Source organism: Dendrobates tinctorius, unplaced genomic scaffold, assembly GCF_039654945.1.
Source record: "Dendrobates tinctorius isolate UK_male_01 unplaced genomic scaffold, ASM3965494v1 ptg000044l, whole genome shotgun sequence".
Lineage (NCBI taxonomy): Eukaryota > Metazoa > Chordata > Amphibia > Anura > Dendrobatidae > Dendrobates > Dendrobates tinctorius.
Genome location: NW_027361712.1, coordinates 4,854,193 through 4,874,235, shown reverse-complemented (window position 1 = coordinate 4,874,235; position 20,043 = coordinate 4,854,193). Strand labels below are relative to the sequence as shown.

General features: G+C 40.3%; 1 protein-coding gene across 2 annotated transcripts in view; it reads left to right on the top strand.

Moving 5' to 3' along the window:
- The window catches only part of CNTNAP4 (contactin associated protein family member 4), a 1,095,419-nt gene that overhangs the window by 365,543 nt on the left and 709,833 nt on the right, over positions 1 to 20,043 (top strand). For both annotated transcript variants that reach the window (XM_073575315.1, XM_073575314.1), the window contains exon 3: positions 17,519 to 17,712. In XM_073575315.1, the coding sequence (XP_073431416.1) occupies positions 17,519 to 17,712 (194 nt within the window). The remainder of the gene's footprint in view (positions 1 to 17,518; positions 17,713 to 20,043) is intronic.

Sequence of the window (20,043 nt, the reverse complement as noted above, 5' to 3'; positions counted from 1 at the left end):
AGGTTGTTCAAACAGCAGATATACGATATTGTTTGACAAGCGGACAGCTCGATACGGTGTATAAATGGAAAAATGAAAATCTATGTCTATCTTTTTACGGAGTCACACACAGATAGCATGTATTTGTCCGTGATACCAGCCAGTACACGGTAGTGTGTGAGGAGCGTACAGCTCTATACAGTGTAGGTATGGAAAAATGAAAATCTACATCTATTTTTTTCCGTAGTCACACACAGACGCTGTCTCTGTTTAGATTTGACCGTGATCAAACAGCAGATATAGCATACTGTTTGACAAGTGGACAGCTCGATACGGTGTATGAATGGAAAAATGAAAATCTACGTCTATCTTTTTACGGAGTCACATACAGATAGCATGTATTTGTCCGTGATTCCAGCCGGTACAAGGTAGTGTGTGAGGAGCGTACACCTATATACGGTGTGTGAAAAAATGAACGCTCGCTAACTGTGCAGACAAAAGGAATACAAGTATTTTTGCTTTGAAAAAAGCAGTCTGCAAAGCAGTGTGCACACAGCAGTGCAGCCATCAGGTACCCTTATAAGGCAGCCTAATAACCACCAGCGCTGCTGCACACAAAAGTGTGAAAAAATGAATGCTCGGTAACTGTGCAGACAAAAGGAATAAAATAATTTTTGCTTTGAAAAAAAGCAGTCTGCACAGCAGTGTGCAAACAGCAATGCAGCCTTATAAGGCAGTCTAATAACCACCAGAGTTGCTGCACACAAAAATATCCTCCCCTGTCACTGCACACTAGCTGTTGTGTTGTACAGTGAAAATCGCTATCAGCAGAAGCACAGTTTTGCTTTTTTTCCTGTCTAAACACTCTCCCTATTGAGAACGAGCAGCAGAAACCTCTCCCTATGCTAAGATCAACAGAAGTAAGATGGCGGTTGGCGTTCAGGGCTTTTATAGCCACTGTGATGCCACACAAAGCCAGCCAATCACTGCAATGCCCTTCTCTAAGATGGTAGTGGCTGCTCCCCATGTCATCGCGTTGCCCACAGGGTGCATCCTTGATCATTGGCTGAGAAAAGGCGTTGGAAGCATTATGGGAAACGTGACTTTGGTGCTCGAGTCGGCGACCTCATGGCCAACCTCACGCTATGGTCGGGTTTACATCGGTGAAACTCGACTTTAGCGAAAGTCGGCAACTTTTGAATTTGACCGACCCGTTTCGCTCAACTCTAATAGCAAGCCATCCTTGCCCAGGTGTAGCATAGTAAGCCCAAGCCATGATACTTTTACCACCAGGTTTTACAAACAGTATAGAACTTTTATGTTTTTGTTCAATGTCTTTCTTTCTGAAAATATAAAACATCTCACTTTAATCCAAAAATCTAAAATTTGGCCTTATACATTCTGAAAACACTGTCACAAAAGCCTTTTGGCTTGCCCAACTGATCTTTACCAAAACTAATAAGAGACAGCAATGTTCTTTTTCTTAGTGTACACTTGATGGTGGACTCATAAACAATAACATTACCTTATGTGAAAGAGGCTTTTACTAACTTTGGGTTCATATGTGGGCTTGAGGGCTATTATACGCCTTAGGCTGGAGTCACACACAACCATTAAAAAATCGGTCCAATTTTTACGGTACGAAATTGCACAAAGGTTTCTTGTCCAGGGATACGTCTGTCATCCGAATTTCCAGCGATTAACTGATTTTATTCGCATCTAAGCATCCAATTGATATCCAATGCCAATGCCTGATGCTCTTTCCTGTTGACCTGGAGAAGTCTTGCGATTTTATCGCAAGTCACACTTGTGGTCCGTTTGTAATCCGATTTTTAATCGCACCCATAGACTTGCAATGGCGAGTCCGATTCGAATATCGGTGGCAATCGCAGCATGCTGCGATTGTCTCGGTCCGAGGAAACGTTCTAAAAAAAAAATCGGATGATGGGAGCTGCACCATAGAATAACATTGGGACGAATGCAATGCGATTTTTTATCGCATTGCATTCGTCCGATTTATTCGCTAGTGTGACTCCGGCCTTACTCTTGGAGTGAACTCTCAGGAGCAAAATAATAGTCTTGAATTTATTAAGTTTGTTCTAAATCTGTTTAATAGTGGATTAGTGTAGTGTAGTGTAGTGTGCTTTAAAAAAATTGGAAATAGTTTTGTAACTTTTTCCAATGTGATGAGCATCAACGACTTTTTCTGACGTTCTCAGAAATCTGTTTTCTTAATTTCATGATACACTTCCACATGAAAGTGTATCAGAGTTTGATATATTTCTATTCTTTAAATAAAAAAGATCACCCACTCACAACTGATTGTCATTCCATTGATTGAAAACATGAGACTCCAATTTCACTATTAACCCATTCACCACCCAGTCTATTTTGACCTTACTGACCTGGCCATTTTTTGCAGTTCTGACCAGTGTCCCTTTATGAGGTAAAAACTCAGGAACGCTTCCACGGATCCTAGCGATTCTGAGACTGTTTTTTCATGACATATTGGGCTTCATGTTAGTGGTAAATTTAGGTCAATAATTTTTACGTTTCTTTGTGAAAACATCGGAAATTTGGCGAAAAGTATGAAAATTTTGCAATTTTCACATTTTGAATTTTTGGGAAAAAAAATTTGTCAGCAAAATTTTCAAAACCATTGTTTTAGTGACCACATCACATTTGAAGTCCCTTTGAGGGGTCTATATGACAGAAAACACCCAAAAGTGACACCATTCCAAAAACTACACTCCTCAAGCTACTCAAAACTACATTCACGAAGATTATTAACCCTTCAGGTGCGTCACAGGAACTAAAGCAACATGGAAGGAAAAAAATGGAAATTTTAATTTTTCCAACAAAAATGTTCTTTTAGCCTCAATTTTTTCATTTTCACATGGGCCACATGATAAAATGGATCCTAAAATTTGTTGGGCAATTTCTCCTGAGTACACCGATACCTCATATGTGGTCATAAACCACTGATTGGGTGCACAGCAGGCATCAGAAGGGAAGGAGCAACATTTGAGTTTTTGAATGGAAAATTAGCTCCAATCATTAGCGGACACCATGCCGCGTATGGAGAGCCCCTGTATGCCTAAACATTGGAGCTCCCCCACACGTGACCTCATTTTGGTAACTAGACCCCCCAAGGAACTTTTCTAGATGCATAGTGAGCACTTTGAACCCCAGGTGTTTCACAAATTGATCCGTAAAAATGAAAAAGTACTTTTTTATCACTAGCGGGACATTGTGTGTGTGGTGTGTGCATGGTAAAAGAAAGCTAAACTTTATTATAGTGTGCGTGTGCATGTGTATGTGCGAGTGTTTGGTGAAACTTTCTACTGCAAGAAAGGGCTGTCAGGCACAGGGGGGCAGGAGGCGGCTGTCAGGCATGGGGGTGCAGTAGGAGGCTGTCAGGTGCGGGGGAGCAGGAGGGGGCTGTCAGGCGCAGGGGGCAGGAGGGGGCTGAGGAGATGCAGGAGTCGGCAGAAGCAGCAGGGAGGGTCATCACTGGGGTGCGGGGTGATCACTGGGGCTGTGGGGGGTTGATCACTGGGGCAGTGGGGGGTTGATCACTAGGCGGAAGGGGGTAATCACTGGGGCAGGAGGGATTTATGTATTTTTGAAACTCATAGATATGTGATATTGAATTTTACTTATATAAAAAATAATAAAGTCTAACATTTTAACTCATTTGTTTATTTTGGTTCTTTTTATTTCTTTTAAGGAATTGTGTGAAAATCTGATGTGGTATTAGATCAAATTTATACAATATTATAAATAATTCTGTAGGCTTTACGAACTTTCAAGCCCCTCTCTATACTCATGTATCATCCATTCTATTAAAATGACTGAGAGGTGAAGTGAATCTTTTTAAATGTCCTGTTATAATGGCATCAATCAAAGAGTGTGATATATACAGAAGAAATGCAGCCTTTATTTCTTAAAGATGATGTTCTGAAAGTAGTAAAAATCAATAAGAGACAAATTTTGCTGGTTAGACACCTGTGCCAAAGGTTCTTGGAAGCAACAGGCCTTGTTGGTTGTTTCTGGTATACTGTGGTTCGTACCTACCAAAAGTGGTACATGGAAGGACAACTTGTAAACCAGTGATAGGAAATTGGACATAGAATTATTACTGATGTTACTGGCAGTGGAAAAAAATGAGGACTTGGAGTGCACTTCCAAGAAGATGAGAATCCAATGGTAAGTATAAAAATCTATTTATTTAAGCTACGCGTTTTGGAGCCAATCTGACCCTACATCAGGGACATAATAACAGGATATTGGTCAAGACAGGGGATGAGTGGACCCTTTCAAGTTCGGGTTCTGGTACTCAGCCCGAACTTTAGTCCAAAGTTGGGTTCGAGTACCAGAACTGTACTTGAACGTGAACCCAAACCCTATTGAAAACAATGGAGACCTGAACTTTGGATATGGAAAAAAAATCTCTCTCTTTCTTGCTTAACTTTTCCTGGAAGCTAAACATTGCAACAAACATCCAGGGAAAGTCTGTGTTTGGCATTTAGCACTGGAGACTAACTGTCCATTACAAACAGCAAACTTTTAACTTTGGGTTTGCTGATTTCTAGTCTCGGACTTTTATAGGGGGTCATTAATGATGTGATTAATTGAATTCACAACAAGAAATACATAATTACGTTTTAAAAATGCACAGTATATATTATCTATATCATAAAATCCTTTATATAGACATATTAGGTGGGTGAACTAAAAATTCTTGTCATATATTATTTGTATAAAATAAAATATAAAAATATAAAAACCTGTTTGACATCTATTTAAAAATGATTAGTCAAGTTAATCTCTGCGATCGACATATATTTAATAGCTGTAGACAAAAGAACACGGCACTCCAGAGAAAAAAAAGGAAAGTTGTTCGGTGCTCAAGTAAGGTTTCCAACCCATAAATATGTGCAAAAATACTTGGCACTCAAAAATGAAGAAGCAGTATATTCTTTATTTAGCATCCAGACAAAAATAGACTCATATCGTATGAACGTTTTCGGTCCAACAACGGACCTTCATCAGAAAGGTTTTTTTTGTTTCTTTTGAAAGAAAACTATAATTTACAGAAAGAGTAAGCAAGGGAACAAAGCAAAACATTTTGTCAGAAGCTGCAACAGACATATGTTTCTAATACAATTGCATTAAAAAAGTCAAATGTCAGAAGAATAATCTATAGTGAAGGATGGTGACCGCAGAGCCTGCACTCCTGCAGGCTGTTAACCCATTCCAGTAGCCCTGCTTTATCCAGTCACATTATTCCAACTCCAACCAGATAGACTCGTGCTCCAGCCTCTATATAATACCAGGTATATCTCTTTCAGATATTCATTTATGTCACTATAGGCATCTCTCTCGTGCTGATGAACACTCCGGGAGCACATAGCTTCAAATATGACACAGATCAATTCTGAGAGCTTTTTCTACAGTGATGGAATGAATTTCTGCGGTCACCATCTTTCACTATAGATTATTCTTCTGACATTTGACTTTTTGAATGCAATTGTATTAGAAACATATGTCTGTTGCAGCTTCTGACAAAATTTTTTGTTTTGTTCCCTTGTTTACTCTTTCTGTAAATTATAGTTTTCTACCAAAAGAAACCAGAAAAAACCTTTCTGATGAAGGTCCGTTGGACCGAAAACGTTCATACGATATGAGTCTATTTTTGTCTGGATGCTAAATAAAGAATATATTGCTTCTTCATGAGTGGCAAGTATTTTTGTACATATATTTAAATACTGATTGTTAAACACATTTAGTATGGAAAGCAAGAGAGATGCATGTATTAATTCTGATATATGAGTGTATTCACATAGGCTAATTGCTTCGGTGATTGGCCAAAGTTAATCCTCGGTGTTAAAGTCCTTATGCCAATCAAGTGTTAGTGTGGATAGTTTGAAGATCCAATAGGATTCTTTGTTAATGAGTTTTTGATAATGTTTTGTGGTGTTTCCAGATTTCTGTTTGATAATTAATTCCAATCCACTGGGAGCTTTCATGTGTTCAGTTGAAAAATGTTTAGATAGGCTATGATTAGTTATCCCATTGCAAATATTATGCCTATGTTTGTTCAGTCTATCATGTGTCTGTATTATGGTCCTTCAGAGAATAAATTTGTTGCAAATGGAATTTCCCAGAATTATCACATGAATTGACGAGTTTGAGAAATTGAAAGCTCTGCTCATCTTTAGTCAGAGAATCTTAAAAACAACAAGTCTTAAGTGATCTTTCTGGAATATTGTGCCTAGCGCCTACCAGAAGTGGTCTAGAGAAGAACAATTAGTGAACTGGTAATATGTTAGTGGGCTTCCAAAGCTTAATGAAGTGACTTGGGAGTTACATGAGTAATGTTTTGAGGATGTGATTGACCATCTGTTGAAAAACACTGAAAAACGAGTGTGAACCATGGAGACCCCAATTTGCAATTTAATATAGTACATAGGTAGATTTTAACTTACTATAGTGCACAAATCTTACTTCAAGAAAATCAAAGTTAGATGACAAAGTTCAGAATATTGCCAAGTAAGTCTAAAATTCCTTTCTCTTAATCTATCTCCTGGCAATATCTTCATGGATCGTGCTTTTCTGTTTAAAATGAATTGGATGAACAAAGAATTTCTTGTTTGTTCACAAATTGGCCAAGTTCCTAGCTTTTATATACTAGCTGATTGTATTGACATAAATCTGACACCATATACTAAATGTAAGCATTGCCTTTTTTCTGTTTCTATATTAGCAGTGACAGATACCTGGCAGCTTTAAATAAACCTACTCTACATTTAGTTAGACAGGTGTAAATATACTGTACTTTACATAAAGCCGAATATAAAATCTAGATGTCAGTGGCAGTGCTGATGATAAAATATGCAATGTCTGTATCATTTTTTCCTCTATCTGCACCTGCTTTCTGTTTGAGTTTGTATTAAACTTTTGCAATACTTATTTTTTTGTAAATATGTATATTTTCCAACAACCTTCCATTTTCATCTAAGGATGCTGGAAAATTTTGCCTTTAAAATAAACCTATCAGCACATTTTTGAATATGAAAGTAGTTGTTTTGCTCTGTAGACACTAATCTTTCCCCTCCCAATAAAAACAATACAATTATTGTAGAATTCTAATGGCTCACCTATGAGTAGTCTTGCAAAGTAGCCATACGCAAATCAAATTGAAGGTGCATTAGGGTCGTGTCAATGCACTTAGAGGAAACTTTCAGGCCTATTTGCATATTGTTTCTACTCTAGATTTTTCATAACTGGCAAACAGATACTCTACAGAAAAGGTATTATTTGTATTGGGTGGGAAGGTAAACAAGAACCTATGCAGCCATACTTCTGCTTAAACATAAAAGTATTTTCTCTAAAGATGATTAGAGATGGGTCATTTTCTGTAAAAATTTTGCATATTTGCTGAAATTCTGCTCGATTCATTTCGCATTAATTTTATGTATTATGAATAGGATGTACCCCTTATTAAAACGCTACAATAAAAAATTTAAAAATTACACCCACTTCATTACTGCAGCTCACCGGTTAGGTCCTCAAATAGCTTCCTTATGCCAGCGTGAGTCTCTCTTTAGCCTTTTTAAAGATGATTATTTTGCAAGCAATAATATGACCTAGTTAGTGACTTGACATCCTGATACGCTTCTGCTGTGCAACAATTGGATGAATAAGGTCCTGGGAAAGAGAGGATAAGGGGAAAGAGAGGAAGAGCGCTATCTAAGCCTAGTAAATGAGTAAATCTTACTTGGTAAGAAAAGTACAACTTGAATCCTGGTCATCTGGTGTGTTTGTGCAAGAAGGCACAACACTAGGAAAAGTTTGCAAATAAGGTGATCCTTCCATTGGTATTCAGCCCATCTGTAATAACATGGAGGTGATTTTCCTCTCCCAGAAAAAATATTCCTGATGAAGACCTATAAGGCTGAAACACTTTGTATTTTTAATACATTTTTATTGTCTTTTATAAAGTTTTTTATGTGCTGCACATATCATCTGATTCAACATTAGAGATAATTGGTTCTTTAGCTATATATATTACCCTCTTATTCTAAATTGGGTTAAGGATCCTCTGAAGGAATATGAAACATCCTTATTAGCAATATTATACTGTTCGGCTTTTAGTTATCATGCAAACACAGCTTTATGAACCCCTTCATCCCTGGACCATTTTCCATTGTTTCATTTTTGTTTTTTTGTTCCCCTTTCTCCCAGATCAAAAACCTTTTTTGTTTTTCAATCAATATGGCCTTGTGATGGCTTTTTTTTTGCGGGACAAGTTGTACTTTTTAATGACACCATTGGTTTTACCATATAATGTACTGGAAAATTGGTAAAAAATTCCAATTCAAAGTGCAATTCCACAACTGTTTTTTTTTTTGCCATGATCACAAAATGCTAAAACTCTCCTGCCATTATGATTATCCAGGACATTACGAGTAGAGATGAACAAACTTGTTCAGAAAACGTTCGCAAATCTCAGTTTCGACACGAAAGTTGCACATTCAGATTCGTGTTTGGATTACCAAGATTTTTTCCTAAAAGTCCACTAAAGTCAGCCAAAGTTCGGTAAGTGACCTAGTTCATTAAGGGCTCTTTCAGAATACAGTTTGTTATCAGCACAGGCGGCAAACTGTCCCACACATGTGCACATTGATAACACAAGGATGATTGGAATATTCATCAGCTGCAGCCTTCGCTATAAAACTATAAATAAATAAATAATTGACATGGGGTTCCTCTGTATTTTTTATAACCAGCCAGGCAAAACAGCTGCGGGCTGCAACCCTCAGCTGTCAGCTTCAGCAAGGCTGACTATTAACCCCTTACCTACATTGGATGTACCATTCTGTCCATGTGACCTGGAACCTAAGACCCAAGGGCGGAATAGTATGTCCAACGCGATCAGCGGCGCTCACAGGGGGGTGCCGCTGATTGCGGCTGGGTGTCAGCTGATTATCACAGCTGACACCTGGCACTATGTGTCAAGGGCGGTCACGGACCGCCCCAGGCACATTAACCCCAGGCACACTGCGATCAAACATGTTAGCAGTGTACCGGGAGTACAGTGAGCGATGTGTTGCATCGCTCCGAGGGTCTCCTCCCTGCAGGTCCCCAGACCCAATATGGCAGCGGGGGTCTTCGGGGTCCTGCAGGGAAGCAGCTTCCTCAGTGCCTGCTGAGAGCAAGCATGAAGGAAGCCTGTGCAGTGCTTGCCAGATCGCTGATCTGACAGAGTGCTGTGCAAACTGTCAGATCAGCGATCTGACACTAGATAGTGATGACCCCACTGGGACAATGCAATAAAGTAAAAAAAAAAACACTTGTAAAAATAATTTAAAAAAAAAATTCCTAAATAAATAAAACGTCATCAGTGGAAAAATAAAAAAGTTCATAGCTCGCAGAATAAAGCGATGCAAAAATAATAATTTTTTATATAAAATTATTTTTATTGTAAAAAAGCGCCAAAACATTAAAAAAGATGTATCGCTGTAGTCGTACTGACCCGAAGAATGAAACCTCTTTATCAATATTACCACATGCACAATGGTGTAAGCGCCCCCCCAAAAGAAATTCATGAACTGCTGTATTTTGTTCATTTTGCGTCCCAAAAATCAGAATAAAAAGCGATCAAAAAATGTCACGTGCCCAAAAATGGTATCATTAAAAATATCAACTTGTCCCACAAAAAATAAGACCTCACATGACTCTGTGGGTCAAAATATGAAAAATTATAGCTCTCAAAATGTGGTGATGCAAAAACTATTTTTACAATGAAAAGCGTCTTTTAGCGTATGACAACTGCCAAACATAAAAACCCACCATAAATAGTAAATCAAACCCCCATTTATAACCCCCTTAGTAAGTGAAAAATGATAAAATTAAAAAATGTATCTATCTCCATTTTCCCATTAGGATTAGGGTTAGTGTTAGGGCTAGGGTTAGGGCTGAGATTAGTGTTAGGGGTGTGTTGGGGTTAGGGTTGGAGTTACAATTGGGGGTTTTCCACTGTTTGGGCACATTAGGGGCAGTCCAAATGAAACATGGTGTCTGATCTCAATTCCAGCCAATTCTGCGTTGAAAAAGTCAAACAGTGCTACTTCCCTTCGGTGCCATGCGCCCAAACATTGGTTTACCCCTACATATGAGGTATAAGCGTACTCCGGACAAATTGCACAACAATTTGGGGTCCAATTTATCCTGTTACCCTTGGGAAAACAAAAAATTAGGGGCAAAATATTTTTGTGGAAAAAATATAATTTTTTTATTTGTATGGCTCTCTGTTATAAAGTTATGGGTTCAAAATGCTTACCACACATCTAGATAAGTTCCTTGGGAGAACTAATTTCCAAAATGAGGTCACTTGTGGGAGGTTTCCACTGTTTAGGCACATCAGGGACTCTCCAAATACGACATGACACCGGCAGACATTTCCATCAAAGTCTGCTGTTATGATTGGGTCACCGAGGAGGAGAGCAAGCCCAAGCTAAGCCACAGAAAACCAGAGAGGTTGGTAACTAAGCGGATTGCATACCCCTGTTCCTAACCACACAACTAGCAGTAGCCATGGAGAGTGCCTAGATGCCTCGGCACAGCCAGAGAGCTGACTAAGCCTAAAGCAAGAAAGGGAAAATCTAAACTACCCCAGAGCAGACTCCAAAGGAATAGATAGCACCCAAACATATATTGTCAGTGAGACAAGATGAAAACACAAACGCAGGTAGGAAAATAAACTGAGCAAGCGATGAGGCCCACACTGACTAGACAGGACAGGAAAGGAAAGACACTGTCACGCAAAAACCCTGCAAAAAAGTCCAACACGTCTGATGCAAAAATACTGAAGTCGCATGACTTCGCCCACTATATCAGCACTCTGGTATATTCTGAAAGCAGAGCAAAAAGAGGCCAATCTACTGTGGATACTGTGTCTGGAAGCACGTCCTGCCCCATCTACTGGCTAACACAAGGCTGTGGGATGGATCTCCCCAGTGAACAGCATACGCACATATTTAGCCCCGTCTACTGGCTTCTATAAGCATACTACAACAGACAGTGGGACAGACCACCCCAATTAAGAGCACATGAATCTTCATAATAGGTTTATTATCTATTACCATGTGTTTGGTAGAATACGTAACTGAAGAAGGTCAAAATTTGACCGAAACGTTTTTTTACGTACTACAATAAATATTCTTCTGAATATCCTTAAGTTGAATGCTAGGTTTATAACTTATAACTACTTGGTTGGGAACCTAACCTTTAGCACCACTACTTAAGTTGTGCTCACAGTGTTTTTCCATCTACCTATCTTACAATAAGTCACCAAGTTGGCGTCAATCAAATTAATGGTTGAACCACAATCCACTAACGCCGTAAAAGGGAACAGACCATCGTCCACCCTGAGTTCCACCTGAAGCAGAATTTCAGAAACTGAGGAAAAGTGAAGGTCTGGGCAAACTCTTCGACCATTGTCCAGACCTAGACATTTCCCGACACCTTGAAGGATGGAGGACAAGAAGGGCAGTCCTTTCTACAATGTCCCGGAGCCCCACAATAGAAACAAAGTTTGGTTTCCTTGCGGTGTCTCCTTTTCTTTTCTTTAAAAGAAACAGCTCCCACCTCCATGGGTTCAAGAGGTGACGAGAATTCAACTTTAACGGGTTACAAGTGGTTCTTCTGTTGCATCACTCCCCTAGCACGGAGTCTACAGTCCATGCGGACAGCCTGTGTCATAGCTTCCTCAAGGGAGTCTGGAGGAGGATTTAAAGCTAAAATGTTTTTAAGATGTTCAGACAGACCTCGGCCGAACTATTCCCTGGGAGCCGAATTGTTCCTGGATACCTCTGCAGCCCACCGCCTAAACGCAGAACAAAACCACTCAGCTGAGTGCTTTACCTGAGATAGACTCATAGCCATGTCCTCAGCCAGTCACACATGATCAGGTACATCATAGATTTGCCCAAGTGCCTTACAGAACCGATCTACAGACACTCTTTCAGGAGCAGTAGGGGAAAGCGAGAAAGCCCAAGCCTGTGGAGCCTCCCTTAATAAAGAAATAATAATGCCCAGCCAAGGATCAGAACCAGAGAAATAACAACAATACAGAATCACTAAGCAGACACAGAACGTGGGACAAGCCGAATCATACACAGAACAAACACACAGAGGAACAAACAGTATACACCAAAGTCACTAGGACAGCTGCTCAGCCGAGAACAGAAGTATCATTGACAAAGAGCCCAGCACCAGAGCGAGTACAAATATCACTCCTCAAACCAAAGGGAGGCCTTGCAGAGTTAACCCCAACAAACCCAAGACGGAGAAGGAGATCTCATCCTGAGCCATGACAGAATAAATTCTCATCAGGGGCAATCTTCCTTGCCTAATCAAGGAGGAGAGGCAAGGAAGGCACATACCAAGTACCACAGAGAAATGGGTACAATTTCATGACACTCTTCCAGTGTCCAAGCCTTGATGACCGGGTATTTTTGACAAGGAGGGAAAAGTTTTTAAAGAAGGTCAAGCAATAACTTGCCGACAAAACCAGTGGATTCCCTAATTCCTCTGTGGCCTTCAACTATTGGCTCTCAAAGCTGGACACCTGGCATGAACTGTCTCTCTATGCCTTGGATGTGTTGTGCTGCCCTGCCACTAGTGTCTTGTTTGAGCAGGTTTTTAGTGCCACCAGGGAGTTTATAACAGACAGGCACTTTCGCCTGTCAACACAAAATGCTTACAAGCTCACTCTGATAAAAATGAACAACGCCTAGATTAGACCCCAACTGTTCCACACCTTCAGATGACAGTAGCATATAAAGTTTTGTAAGTCTTCAATGTTTGAATGAGGCCCTCCAGTTGTTGCTTTCAAGGTGTATGAATGACCCTCTCATAATTTTTTTCTGGATTTGCATGTGTGTGCAGTTGCTTTATGAGTGTAGAAGTTCCAGAACAACACTTTCTCAATTATTTAATGAGGAACTCCATTTGGTGCCTTCAAGGGTGTTTGGATGACTCTTATTTTTTTGGTCTTTGCACTGTGTGCAGAGCCTTTATGAGTGTAGAAGTATTAGGGCTACACTTTGTTCACAATGTTTGAATGAAGTACTGCAATTGTTGCCTTGAGGGGTGTATAGATGACCCTGCTTGTAATTTTGGGCAGGCTTTGCACTATGTGCAGATCTTTTCTGAGTGTGAGCGTACCACAACTACACTTTTTTCACAATATTTGAATGAGATACTACCTACATTTGGTGAATTGAAGGGTGAATGGATGACCCTGCTTGTAATTTTTGGCTTTGCACTGTCTGCAGAGCTTTTATGAGTGTGGTGGTACCACAACTATGTTTTGCTCACAATATTTGAATGAGGTACTACGATGAGTGCTTTAAAGGGTGTATGGATGACCCTGCTTCTAATTTTTGTCATCCTTTAAACTTAGTGCATAGCTTTTATGAGGCTAGGGGCTCCACTACATGACAATTTGAACAGAATGTGTATGAGGCCCCCTTTATATCTAATAAAATGTGTATCTAAGTCTCTCTCCCATCAAAGTTTTGGCAGTTCTTGCTTCCTTCATAAATTACAGAGAACTTTCAAATTTTTTAATGAACATTTCAAATTTTGGTTTACTTGAATTATTTTTTTTGAATCATGCTTAAATTTAGCTTTTTACAGAAGTCATTATACACGAAAGAATGTTTATTAGCATTTTTACATGTAAACTCAAATTTCTCATTGATTTTGAATGTTTTGTTAGTCCTTAAAGTGGAGTAAAAGTTTGACACCATTGTTCTCAGCAGCGATCTGGGAGTCAGAGATACTTTCTGTAATGAATGGAAGTGGAGGCAGAGATGGTGAAGTTCACATTCATTTTTATTTTTTAAGTGGAACCTCCGGACCACGATCCGGAGGGGCTCCGAAGGGGGCATGACTAGTGAGCCCCGGGCACCCGTAGTAAAGCCCCTCAGGCAGGGCCAGAATGGAATACCCGGAGGACACAGGTGCTACCTCCAGTTAGACCCCGAACACGTGGCAGCTGTCCCAACGGGACCAAAAGGGATAACAAAAGTAACAGCAGAGTCCGTAATGCGCTGGGTCCTGGATCCGGTTATGTTGGTAAGGAGTTGGTTCCAGTGACCTTCACACAGTCCTTGGACTCGGATGGCTGTAGGCAGAATGGGATGGCTTAGGCCCAGATGGTTCCTGATATAACCAGGTAACACAGGATACTGATATGCTGTGGAAACAGAGAGCATTAGACAATGCACAGAGACTGCAGATGCAGCGCAGACAGGTTAGCATGAGAACCGGATGTAGCAATGATAGATACTAGTTGCTCCGGCGCTCTCCCTATGGAGGAGAGGCCAGAAATAGCAGCCAGTGCACTGCCATTGGTTGATTGCATTTTTGAATAATGCACGCCGCCCCTTTAAGAAGGCAAGAGAGCGGGCGGGCGTGCCCTAATAGCCTTAGCTACAGATCTCAACACAGGACGCCAGGAGGAGGAGGCAGGAGGGAGGACAGAACGCTGAGCAGCAGCATGAGGGGCTCGAGGTGAGTGCCCAGAACGGAGAGCAGCGGCAGGCCTGGATGCAGCGCCAGGACAGGGGCCAGATGTAACAGGGGACCGGGTGTAACACTTTCAGAGGTCTTTCCCATGCTGTTCTTACATTCAGCCCTTTTTCCATCCATTTCAACATTTTTAACTGCCCCATAGACCTCCTTGTAGGGTCTGCAGGAAAAATGCTTGGATTTTCCATTGACTCTCATTATACTTGTTGCTCGAAATGAGCATCCGAGCATTAGGAATTGCTCAGTTCGAGCAACGAGCATCCAAACATTTAGTGCTCCCTCATCCCTAATCATCAACTGGGGTTATAGGGGTCCATTTCTGCCAATCAAGTAGTGGGCCGTGAAATGCTTTGAATTGTCACTACTCATAGTTTCTTCTACAGGTGTCTATGGTGCAGCATCTGATGATGTTTTTTTCAGTTAGAAGCTGTAATAGTAGCAGAGTTCGGGCACTGCACTCACCTCTCCCGCACATTCTATAACCATGCACCCAGAACATCTTCAAAAAATGGCATTGCAAGAAGCTGTAGTAAGTATCTGCAGTGCTGCCCCTGATGTTGTTCTGCTCCAGGAGGGGCAATAGACACTGCAAGGAAGAGATTGCAGCCCCAGCCTTCTGTGACGTCCTGTTTGATTCTCTTCTCAAACTAAATTTTACACCTAGATAGGAAAAAGTATACTTTATTTTATAATAAAGATAGTTACAAAAGTGGTTATTGTTTAAAGATAGACATTTAAAATGTAACATTTTAAGTACTTGACCACCCCTTTAAGTGTGATTGTGGCAGAGAAGGCATACTCAACAAATCCCTGACTTAAGCTGATTTTGTTATTGTCCAAAGCTACATAATTCACCTCTGTCTGAGATTAGCGATGTGACTTGTATTCCATTACCCAATACACTTCCTCCTCACTGATATTCTGACAAAGGAGTCAAATTGTCACCTGTGTTTTGCATTATTACAGCCAGCGCCCACATTTTTTCCCATGGTATGGGTGTTTTTTTATCTCTCACATTTTCATGTCCTGCGCCAGTGCCACTCTTTGTTTTAACATACAGTTTAACATTTAAATCCTTTGCAGAAATATGTTTGTACACCTAATTACATGTGGAAAATTATGTAATCAACCACATAAGTACAATAGGCTTCACTTGATGGTAAAAAATGGTAGTGCAACATCAGTCTGCCTGTAATATTGGTGCAGCATTTATGTGTCTCTCGTTTACCATATATACTCGAGTATAAGCCGAGATTTTTGGCCCATTTTTTTAGGCTTAAAGTGCCTTTCTCGTCTTGTACTCAAGTCATTGTCCCAGGGCGTCGGCGGGGGAGGGGAAACTCCAGGAGCCGGTGGCTGTCACATAATCCTCACCCCCTCCTGGCACAGTCTCTGCACTATCCTACTTCTCTGATGGTCTCCGGCGCCAGCAGCTTTTTCCTGTGTTCAGCGGTCACATGGTACAGCTCTTTAAAGTAATGAATATGCACGCAACTCCACTCCCATAGGTGTGTAGCGCATATTCATTAATTTAATGAGCCGTACCATGTGACCGTTGAACACAGGAAGAAGCTGGTGGCGCTGGAGACCATCGGAGAAGCAGGGAAGTGCAGAGACCATGCCAGGAGGGGGTGAGTATGACGGGGAGGACAGGGGGAGGACGGAAGAGCCATGCATACACGGGGAGGACGGGGAGGACACCGAGCCATGCATACAGCAGGGGGAGGACGGAGGAGCCATGCATACAGCAGGGGGAGGATGGAGGAGCCATGCATACAGGGGGAGGATGGGGGAGCCATGCATACATGGGGAGGATGCTGAGCCATGCATGAGGCAGGCGGAGGATGGAGGAGCCATGCACATGCATACTGCAGGGGAGGATGAAGGAGCCATGCATACAGCAGTGGAAGGACGGAGGAGCTATGCATACATCAGGGGAAGGATGGAGGAGCCATGCATACAGCAGGGGGAGCCACACATACCAGGACAGGGATGAGGGGACAATGCATAATAAGCTTACCCAGTTTTCCATGGAAAAATTAGATGCCTCGGCTTGTACTCGGGTCGGTTTATACTCGAGTATATACAGTATCAATTTAAAAAGCTGGGCTAAAACAGATCTGCACTGCTAAATGATTACATTTATTTTAAAAATTTGTATTCAAATTTTTGATTGAAACAAATTACTTTTCCATTCCACACATAGCACATGGAATACATACCAGGAAGTAGAAACACAGCCTTAAAATCCAGCAACAGGCCACAGTGTAGTTGTGTGATTTAGGAATACCAAATTGAAATATTTAAACAGGTTTGCAAAAAGTAAAACATGTCTATAAAATTTTAAAATGTATATTTTTTCACAACATTATTATTCCTCTGACCAAAAAACTAACCCAGAATGTAAAATTGTTTGTTAAGTAGAAACATGGTAATTTGCGGAAACAGGCAGCAGTATTTTTGTGGCCCGTACAGTTGTTAAATTCTGGCACTAAAGCAATTGTAGAGCATTAAAGGGGTTGCCCCACAAACAAAGTACATTTTAATCAATAGATCTTGGAATAACATTAAATTCCACAATTGGATTTGTTAAATTTTTATGCCTTTGCTGAGATAATCATATAAATTTGCCCCCGCTTTCTGTGAGGTAAACATGTTTCTGCCTGTTCAAAAACAATGTTTTACCTGGCAGAAAAATGTTTTACCTCACAGAACATAGAAGGGACACATTTCTAAAAATATCTTAACACAGGAATATTTTTTATCACATCTATTTGTGGATCATATAATTATTCCTAAATCTATCTATTAAAATGTACTTTGTTTGTGAGACAATAATTGTTATAAATAGTTAAACTACAGTTGTTTTGGACAATATCAGAAACCTTGAGCTCTGCACATTTCATGAGTGTTATACATTCACTTTTTGCAGGAGCAGGTGGCTGGTCTCCTCGAATATCTAATAAGTACCAATGGCTTCAAATTGACTTAGGAGAGAGGACTGAAGTTACTCGAATTGCCACACAAGGCAAATACGGAAGTTCAGACTGGGTAACAAGCTATCTGCTATTGTACAGCGACACTGGGAGGAACTGGAAGCAGTTTCATCAAGAGGAAGGCATTTGGGTAAGATTTCTTAATTATAAAATGAGTAACTACAATATTTTCAAAGTTATATTAGCATAAATTGCATTACAATATCATGATGTAAGAGCAGACAAAATTAATAGATCAACTTTTTTTGCAGTTTTAATTTGCCAGCTTCACCTAATTTTCTGCACTAATGCAATTCACATAAATAAAAAGTGTCTAATTGCCTACATCATGTTTGTATAACACTGTGAATTTCTGTTGGAGTCTATTGAGCCCATTTTGAGCTCTGTAATGCATACACAGCCATTTAATGTCCAAATGACCTCATCCTACAGTACAGACCAAAAGTTTGGCCACACCTTCTCATTCAAAGAGTTGTCTTTATTTTCATGACTATGAAAATTGTAGATTCGCTCTGAAGGCATCAAAACAATGAATTAACACATGTGGAATTATATAATTAACAAAAAAGTGTGAAGCAACTGAAAATACTCTATGCCTTATATTCTAGGTTCTTCAAAGTAGCCACCTTTTGCTTTGAATACTGCTTTGCACACTCTTGGCATTCTCTTGATGACCTTCAAGAGGTAGTCACCGGAAATGGTTTTCACTTCACAGGTGTGCCCTGTCAGGTTTAATAAGTGGGATTTCTTGCCTTATAAATGGGGTTGGGACCATCAGTTGTGTTGTGCAGAAGTCTGGTGGATACACAGCTGATAGTCCTACTGAATAGACTGTTAGAATTTGTATTATGGCAAGAAAAAAGCAGCTAAGTTAAGAAAAACCAGTGGCATTCAGTACTTTAAGAAATGAAGGTCAGTCAGTCAGAAAAATTGGGAAAACTTTGAAAGTGTCCCCAAGTGCAGTGGCAAAAACCATCAAGCACTACAAAGAAACTGGCTCACATGAGGACCGCCCTAGGAAAGGAAGACCAAGAGTCAACTCTGCTGTGGAGGATAAGTTCATCCGAGTCACCAGCTTCAGAAATCGCAGGTTAACAGCAGCTCAGATTAGAGACCAGGTCAATGCCACACAGAGTTCTAGCAGCAGACACATCTCTACAATCTTTGGTTCCAACCACCGTGTCTTTGTGCGACGCAGAAAAGGTGAACGGATGGACTCTACATGCCTGGTTCCCACCGTGAAGCATGGAGGAGGTGTGATGGTGTGGGGGTGCTTTGCCGGTGACACTGTTGGGGCATGGCTACCACAGCATCTTGTAGCGAAATGCTATTCCATCCGGTTTGCGTTTAGTTGGCCATCATTTATTTTTCATACAGGACAATGACCCCAAAAACACAACCAGGTTGTGTAAGGGCTATTTGACCAAGAAGGAGAGTGATGGGGTGCTACGCCAGATGACCTGGCCTCCACAGTCACCAGACCTGAACCCAATCGAGATGGTTTGGGGTAAGCTGGACCGCAGAGTGAAAGAAAAAGGGCCACCAAGTGCTAAGCATCTCTGGGAACTCCTTCAAGACTGTTGGAAGACCATTTCCGGTGACTACCTCTTGAATCTCATCAAGAGAATGGCAAGAGTGTGCAAAGCAGTAATCAAATCAAAAGCTGGCTACTTTGAAGAACCTAGAATATAAGACATATTTTCAGTTGTTTCACACTTTTTTGTTAATTATATAATTCCACATGTGTTAATTCATAGTTTTGATGCCTTCAGAGTGAATCTACAATTTTCATAGTCATGAAAATAAAGAAAACTCTTTGAATGAGAAGGTGTATCCTTACTTTTGGTCTGTACTGTATATGGCCAGGGAAAAGCAGGTGGCAACAGGTAATGACCAGCAGCTTACATAACCATATACAGCAGTTTCAGACTTTTTATACTACATATATTTTGTAAATGGTCAAAAATTATCCCATTTTAGAGGCAGATACATTGTTTGCTGTTGTTTATATACATGCAGTGCAAATGGAAGAAGCTGCTGCATTTTCATACTGCTGGTTGGAAATATTATTCATGTTTGGGGAATATTAAGAGCTTACAATGTGGCTAAATGAAAAAGAGATAGCTTTTTACCAGCCATCCAAATAGTATTTAATTATTGAGGGATACAAAACAAGTGGACTGTTTTAAATGAGAAATTGTTATTTTTTTTCTTGGGGTCATCAACAGGTTTACCAATAACAGAATGATTAAGCAATTACATTGTCTTTTTGTAAAGCAGTACAAATATTATCCTATTTCTTAGGAAGACAAAATCGAATTACTGTTTTCAAAATGAAGACACCATGGCTTGCTGTCACCAAGCCATTAACAAATAGCCCCATTTTGAGAGCTATTCCATTTTTGTGTATCCTCAAGTGAGAACACTTCCCAACATTCATCAGTAGTATTGTTTAGCACTG